The sequence below is a fragment of the Ostrinia furnacalis genome, unplaced genomic scaffold, assembly GCF_004193835.3.
Source record: "Ostrinia furnacalis isolate ACB-3 unplaced genomic scaffold, ASM419383v2 OfSCF1917, whole genome shotgun sequence".
Lineage (NCBI taxonomy): Eukaryota > Metazoa > Arthropoda > Insecta > Lepidoptera > Crambidae > Ostrinia > Ostrinia furnacalis.
The window spans coordinates 201,653-209,692 of record NW_021132156.1 but is presented as its reverse complement, the minus strand read 5'-3'; the positions used below and the strand labels follow the sequence as shown (position 1 = coordinate 209,692).

Below are 8,040 nucleotides of genomic sequence, written 5' to 3'. Positions count from 1 at the left end.
CTCTTAAGCGCATTTCAAACTATAGTATAAAGCTGAACTCCCAAATTCGATAATGTCGCTTTATTCTTAGAATACAACAGAAATAGGTAATCCCATAAAGAATTCTTACAGCATTATGCTAATAGGGTCTCAAGGGATTAGGGCGATAAAAATAAAGACGGAGTTGATAAATCAGGGACTTTCTGAGAAGTCATTAATGAAAGTCATTTAGAGGTGATTTTAATGATTTTATAGTCTAGTAATTAGCTATTGGGATGGATAAAAGATAGATAAATGTCAGGTATAAAGTTATCATAATAAATGGATGGCAGCGTATCAACTAAAATACTGTAGCATCTCATTTGAACGTAAAATGTGCCATTAAACAACAAAAATGTAGAGTCAAAAGTATTTATTTATTTTTAAAACCTAGGAGCTGAAATATCAGGATACTTTGTTTGATTATTTTTGAAAAAATCTTTACAAAGCATGGAGGATTTTCCGTCATAACAAAATTTTATGGTAACTCCAGGATTTGTTCCTTACTCCAAAACCGGGCCTTGTGGGGCTAGTACAACTTAGATGCAGTCTCATACTTAGGAATGGATTCTAGCAAGTTAAATAATCATCATGACCGACGACATCATAAAGGTAGCTGGAAGGCGCTGGACGCAGGCCGCTACTAATCGATCAACATGGAAAACATTGGGGGAGGCCTATGTTCAGCAGTGGATGTTCTACGGCTGAAATGATGATGATCAAATGAAATCAAAAATATTTTATTCAATTTAGACCACTAGTGGCACTTATGAACGTCAAAGTACAGTAAAAAAGGTAGGCCTTAAGGGGCACTTTACATGTCTCCTTATCTTTTGGGCTCTACCAGCGCTTCGAGAGAAACATATTATTATTATGGCAAGTGCTTAGAAGAAGTGATGATGATGAAGTTAAATAATTATAATAATCTTATTTCTTTCTTTCTCCAGGGTCACCGCGTATCAGGCGGCCACGACGGGCACGGGAAACACGCGCACGCGAAATTCCACAAGGAAGGGGGCAAGTCAGGCAAGAAGTGGGTCTACCACCACGGGCACCCAGCCAAAACTGCTAATCTGGTTGTGATAGACCGACGAGCTGATCAGTTCTATCATGGACCTCAGTACTATGGGTAGAATTATGTCCTAGTTTAGTAGAATCCTCAGGATTTTTTTTCATTCGATGTGATCTTTCTTTTCGTCTTACGTAAGGATAGAGATTNATCGAATGTACGGCCGCGCGCCCCTCCCTAGGCCGGCCATGTTTGAGCCATTTTTTAGAGTTCAAGGAAAACAAAACTTTATTTTGGGTTTGAAAAACACTGCATTCTGCTGTTTTTCTCAGGGTGGGTTTAGGGTAACTATATCTTCGAATGAAGTGACTCATATAATAATGATCGAACTTCACTTGGAAGTTCGTTTGATCATATATTATATTTCGTCACTTCATTCTTCAGATATAGTTTATTTATAACCAGGTAGATGTTTAGAGACTAAAGTTTTGTTTTGCTATTAAGCAAATTCAGAATGTAACTACTATTTGCAGTTTTATCAATAAAGAACAAATTACTTTTATAATCAATAGTATTTATTTCGTAAAGTTAAACTTCACATTTTTAATTCAGTAAACAGGACAGGGTCCGATACAGAAACACTCTCTTAATCAAGACATAATAAAAAATAAGTAACAAAAACAGTCTTTTCTTCTTCGGAATCAATGAAATGAAACATTTCAAATAATTTGATTAAAAACAGATCTTGTGAAATCGCTATCAGCATTGATTATAGGTCTATTATAGTAACGCGCGAAACATTGAGACGTGGAAGTCCAGCCAGCTGTCTTCCTAATTGCGTCTACGCTGAGTCCCGCGGAGCAAGCGGCGTACGTGGCCGCGTGTCGCGTGCTATGCGCGCTGAAAATGCGCGTGTCTACGCCGCTCTCCGACAGTACTGCCTTGATCCACCGACTAACGGATTGAGCGGTAGCAGCCTTGTGTGGCTTTTTGATGGTCAACAATAGATTACCCGCGTTCTCAGTTCTCAGATTTTTTGTAAAAAAAATATAATCCTTGAGGACGGAAGCGGGACAGATCCTTACATCTTCGTGAAAATAAGGTAAGAATAGCACCGGTTGATTGCGACCAGGTGCAGATGTTTTAATTGTGTCTGTAATGGGTATCTTAACGCCGCTGTCTGTTATTACAATATTGTCAATCTTAATTAGTGAAATAGTCTGAACCCTGTGCGCTGTGCACAGTGCTAGAAGAACGGTTAATTTCTTTGTAATTTTTTCCAGAGTTAATTCTAAATTTGGATGCCAACTTGATATGTAATTAAGTACTACTTGAGGGTCCCAAGTAGAATGATACTTGGGTCGGTTAGGTTTAATTTTGTAAGCTCCTTTAAGAATACGTTTGACCCGATCATCAGAACCGATTTTGTCTCCCAAAAGAAGTGATAATGCCGACCGGTGGCTGTTAAGGGACCCATACGAACACCCCTTATTGAACTGCTCTGTTAAAAAGGATAACACATGAGAAATTGTGTTGTCGAAAATATCTATGTTATTAGCCATACAAAATTGCCACCAGAGTTTTATCGAGACGCTATACTGTTTGACAGTGTTGTCGGATAGCGACGCTAACATTAGGTCAAGCGCGGCAGGCGGGACGTCCCTGCGTGCAAACGCCGTCCGCAGAGCTTCGCGGCACCCAGGATAAGAGTGTTGTGCAGGGGATGGTACTCCCTGGAAGAAGAACGTAGGAGATATTTACTGGGTGTAAAGTAATGTATTTTAGACGTTAACAGATCTTGTAAAATTGGGAACCAAGGCTGTGAAGGCCAGTGTGGGAATATTAATATGCCGGTAGCTTGGTCGTCGATGATTTTTCTTAGGCATTTTAATATTAAACAAAAAGGCGGGAAAGCGTAAAAACAATTAAATTTCCAATTAATAGTGAACGCATCGACGGCCAATGCATCTGGATCCGGATATCGAGAAATAAATGTGTTACATTTGGCATTGTGGCGAGAGGCAAAAAGGTCTATATCTGGTGAACCAAAAAGTTTAGTTATTTCCTGAAATGCGTTATCTGATAGCTCCCATTCCGTATCAGGGTTATTTTTTCTGGATTCGGCATCTGCGCGATTTTCCTTGGTATTCACGTAAGATGCAAACAACCAGATATTACGGCTCTCGCACCATTGCCAAATGTCCCTAGTTAGATCATTTAGGTGTGGGAATTGGATACCTCCCATTCTGTTCACATAGCTAATAGCTGTGGTGTTGTCCACGCGTAATAATATTGCGCAATTAGATTCATTGCTAACAAAACTTTTGAGTCCTAAAAATACAGCTAACAATTCTAGTTGATTTATGTGGTAATGCTTTTCAATATTCTTCCATTTGCCATTAACTTTTTTATCGTTACAAACAGCACCCCAACCTGTTAGGGAGGCGTCTGTAAATATTTCATATTTATATATTGGTTCGCTTAAGTGAGAAAATGTTGTAAATATGTTATCTTTCCACCAGTTCAAATCATTTAATATAATACTTGGTAAACTAATTTTTGCTTCATAGTTATTATTATGATCCAATAAGGCTAGATATTTCTGGCGTTCTAATATTTTTGTATATAAAAATCCGTATTTAGATGCTGGACATGCTGCATTGAGGACTCCAATGAGTTGAGCATAGTCTCGAATAGTACAACGAGGTAAACCTGAATATTTATCAACTAATTGAGCAATATTATTGCGTTTTTCTATTGGCAAAGACATTGTAAGATTACTTGAATCATATAAAAATCCTAAAAATTTTTTTACTTGTTCAGGATGCAAAGAACTTTTTTCATAATTTATAACAAAGCCTAAACATTGCAATAAATTTAAAGTCGCTCTTACATTGTCTTTGCACTCTTGCAGGTCATTTCCTATGCATAATAAGTCGTCTAAGAATATAACTGACTTAAAACCTTGTCTTCTCAGGTAAGTGACTACTTCCTTCATAATTTTAGTAAAAACCCTTGGTGCTACAGACAAACCATAGGGCATTGCTGAAAACTCGTACAGAGTTGGTTCTTGTGAGAGGGAAGTTTGGAATTGGAACCTTAGGTATTTCCGATCGGAAATAGTAATTGGAACTAAAAGGTAAGCTTCCTTAAGATCAATGGTGGCTAAAAATCCATTTTGAGGGATTAATTTGGAGGCTGTCCTATAATCCTCCATCTTAAAATGCATGTGTGGGATAAATTTATTCAATGACTTTAGATTTAGTATAAATCTTTTGCCACCATTAGCCTTAGGCGCTAAAAATATCTTAGATATGTATTGTTCATTACAGGGAGAACAAGGAGATACAGCCCCTAGCTGTTCGAGTTTTTTAATGGCAGTGGACATTTCTCGACTTTCATTAATATTAAACGTACACTGCGGGACAACAGATTGGGTTACTTTTTCACTAAAAGGAATTGTAAATCCTTGTTCAATCCACGTTAGTATCACGCGATTATTGGTGACATTTTCCCAACAATTATAAAAATAAGATAGTCGGCCAGCATGTACCTGCACTATTGCTGTGCGTTGGCACGGTTCTTGGATTGGTTGAAGTTCTTCGACGGCGTTTGTTGGGTTGCCGTCGAGGGATAAGACCGACGAATCACTTTCGGTGCTGGCCTCTGCTGACCTCCCCGTCCCCCTCTGTTTGAAGGGTAGCGAGGAGGTCCTGTCCAATTTCCCTGATGGACAGGACGACTTGTTGAGGGCTGAGGAGCGGCATTCTGTTTAGCCTGATAGCCAACTTTTCTAATTTGTTGGCCCTGCTTTTCTATAGCCTTACAGGCTTTAATTTTCTCCCCTAACGAGCTACCGAAAAGCGTGTCATCGCGTTCTGCGTCGTGAATAACGTGTAGGACGCTCTTTTCTAAACTTGGTGTAACAAGTTTTACTCTGTCTTTAGTAAAGGAATGGTGTAAGTCGGATAAAAGACGACAGCTATCACTGAGATATTTCAAAGATTTAATTTTATCGTCAGACTTGAGTAAAATATCCATAGCTCGGTTCATTGCTGAGATACCTATCCCTAGCGTTTGTTGGAAACCAGCAAGTTTTTTATCACGACCTCGGACAATCTCAGAAACAGCCGCTGAAATTTCTGGGTTCAGTTTTGGTGACTGTAAAAGTCTACAATTACTGGGAATCAAATGGTCCTTAACTAGTTTGTCTTTCTCGTCTTTGGGCAATCCTTTCCGCAGCAAAGGGAGCCACAAAGTCGCTAAGCTGTCGTGAATAGCTTCCCCGAATTCTGGCGTGTCTGAGGTGGAAGCACCTAAAGCCGATAATAGCTCGGGATCTAAGGTCTGTTCCGGTTCGGGCGTGACCTCCGTAGGTGATGTGTTCGGTACTTGCGAGTCTTCAGGTTGCGCCCCGTCTGCGGCCTCTGATAGTTTTGGAGTCGGAGATGCAGGTGGTGGTTCGTCCGGCTCATCTGGTTGACATTCCGGCATGGAAATCGGAGCCTCAGTTTGTCCATCCATAAGTCCGAATGATTCGGCATGATCCAAATCTAAAAAGCAAGTCTAAATTTAGCACTTTGCCAATAAAAATAAATGTGGGTAATTTTATATTCCCTTCGACAAAAATATTCTAATTGTATTTAACAAAATAATTTTGTCTCGCAGACAAAATCGGTTGTAATTAACGATATTCGGCTTTATTGTAAGTGTAACATAGTACATTGTGGTAAACTCGCGGTTACCCACATTGTCTTGATCGACTCGCAGTCGATCCCGACTTTCAAGTTCATAAATGTAAATTAGCGGCGTGTAACTCGCAGTTACACCCCATCGCAATAAACTCGCAGTCTATTCCGATATTTAACGTAAAATCACTTCATTTATTATCACCAAATAATTAACACTTTGCTTACCTGTAACATTTTCGTCATCCGAGGAATCAAAAACACGTCGTAGTCGACGTTTTTTACTCTCCTCTTCTTGAATTTTCCTTATTTTACGTTTGTATCGTTTTAACTTCTCCTGAGCACTTCGCTTAGGCATTTTTTCGTAAAATTGGTGTGCACTCGTTGCCGCACGAAAAAAGAATGGCTCAAACATGGCCGGCCTAGGGAGGGGCGCGCGGCCGTACATTCGATTAAGTTAAAAGATCGATTTATTGATTATCGATTTCTCTAAAAAACGTGCGATGTTGCCTGTAGGTTAAAAGGACTACCTGGTTATAAATAAACTATATCTTCGAATGAAGTGACTCATATAATTTGTCTAAACGTCTTAATGATTATTATTATTTTAATTAACACTTTTATTTCTACANCAAATCCGCAAAACCGGATTTAAGAAAAATCCGGATTTTGCAATCTCTACGTAAGGATAATCTTGATTTAAAAGTATACTATTCTTCCTTGATTGATATCCTTGATTTATGTAGGTATAGTATTGCCGTCTTATTAATAAAGTTACACCATAGTTGAACCCTGTTTTAATATCACTTTTAAACAGAGTCCAACCACGATGTAACTTTTATTAATAAGCGGGTTTAATGCCCGTTTTCACCATCAATACCTAATTTTTAAGTGACCCCTATGGTAACACATAACAGGAATTTTATTTACATAGGGGTCACTTAAAATTAGGGATTGATGGTGAAAACAGGCATAAGTATAGGTACTATTCCTTTTTTGATTGACCTTCTTTTTCTTTTGCGTAAAGAGTGTAAATTCTTCTTCTTTGGAAATATGTTATTTTTGGAACACACACGGAGTGTAAATTATGGTATTTTTACAAAGCTACGGGGTGTGGCTATATCTGTGTGTAGTTTTCAGCAGGTCAACCTACGGCAAATTGTAGATTTCCCCAAAGAGATTTCACATTAATACCTTTGGTATAAAGTTTAAAATTATTGAGGAAATTTACAGTAGGTAGGTTGATAGACTGGAGACCGTAGTGACTCTATTACTGAAAATTAGTTTATTAATGTCTAGCGTGTGCAATGTCATAGAGGCTAATATACCTACTTTAGTTCTAGCAGACTCTTTTTGGTTTATAAAACCACAAAAGAGCGTTTTTGTAAGGCTAGAGGCATATTTTTTATGGATAGACCAATTCTACCATGCTGAGTGCTATGTTAAGATTTTGGTTAGATTTAGTATTAGCCAATATGTAGACTTTCTGATGCACCATAATTAAGTATTTACAATAGAAATTGGTAATCTTGTAAACCAATATGGCTACTATATTTATGGCACAAGTTATTTGAGTGATTCTATCTTTTATTGCAGTAAAGTGAAGTGAAGTTGAACTCACTAAGACAGTTCAATTTCTACTTCAGGATTTCTTATCATATCTTACGTACAAAATTGTCTAGACTTTTGGCTCGGACTCAAGTATTCATTTATTAGGTATTTCATACTTACAAAAAAATAAAAAAGATAGACTTTAATCTCGAATTGAAACATTCCTAGAAACACTAAAAACTGTATCACACCCTATCTCACTAATATTAGTAGATAAATATTATGTTATATTTGTGATACTAATATTGAAGTTAAAGAATATAACTTATAAGTAAATATAAAATATGAAACAAATTTTCGTTTGCCCAATATGCTAATGCTAATAATATTTTTGTTTATTTTATTAAAATTAGTTAAGTTTAAAAGCCATCGTGTTAATTAGATTAACTGCCTGTTAATTAACGGTCAGATATTTGTCTAATGTAAATATTAAGAGACTGTAAATATTTTTGTAAATACTTTTCTAATTTTTTATGTGTTTTACTAAATAAATTGTTTAAGATTATTATGAGTTTTATTAATCTTCATCTTGTCAGATTCTTAATTAAGTAGGCACTTTTTATGCAACAAGGCAGGTATTTGACTGCAAACGCACCTGGTGTTAAGTAAGATGCAGTCTAGGATGGTACATATCTGCCCTGTAAGTGCCTATTCACCCTCGCCTTAAAAAGACCCGGGTTATAGTCTTCGGGAAAGACAGCAGCAGGCAGCGAA

The 8,040-nt window shown here is 37.4% G+C and overlaps 1 protein-coding gene across 2 annotated transcripts; it reads right to left on the bottom strand.

Moving 5' to 3' along the window:
* Positions 1–2,674: 2,674 nt before the first annotated feature.
* Positions 2,675–6,235, bottom strand: LOC114354084 (uncharacterized). 2 transcript variants are annotated; one of them, XM_028306337.1, is made up of 3 exons: positions 5,944–6,235; positions 4,581–5,580; positions 2,675–2,760 (listed from the first exon to the last, which is right to left on the bottom strand). In XM_028306337.1, exons 1-2 carry the CDS (start codon positions 6,161–6,163, stop codon positions 4,586–4,588), a joined length of 1,215 nt encoding a protein of 404 aa, XP_028162138.1. In that variant the 5' UTR covers positions 6,164–6,235; the 3' UTR covers positions 2,675–2,760; positions 4,581–4,585. The 2 variants fall into 2 exon arrangements, with proteins under 2 accessions (XP_028162138.1, XP_028162137.1); XM_028306336.1 differs by lacking the exon at positions 2,675–2,760 and having other exon boundaries at positions 4,536–5,580.
* Positions 6,236–8,040: the final 1,805 nt, after the last annotated feature.

What these genes read in the sequence shown, in the direction of transcription:
- LOC114354084 (XM_028306337.1), bottom strand. Translation starts at nt 6,163, where the DNA reads ATGTACGGCCGCGCGCCCCTCCCTAGGCCGGCCATGTTTGAGCCATTC. An exon ending in GGATGACGAAAATGTTACAG is followed by an intron (nt 5,581 to 5,943) that starts GTAAGCAAAGTG and finishes CTTGCTTTTTAG; the next exon opens with ATTTGGATCATGCCGAATCA.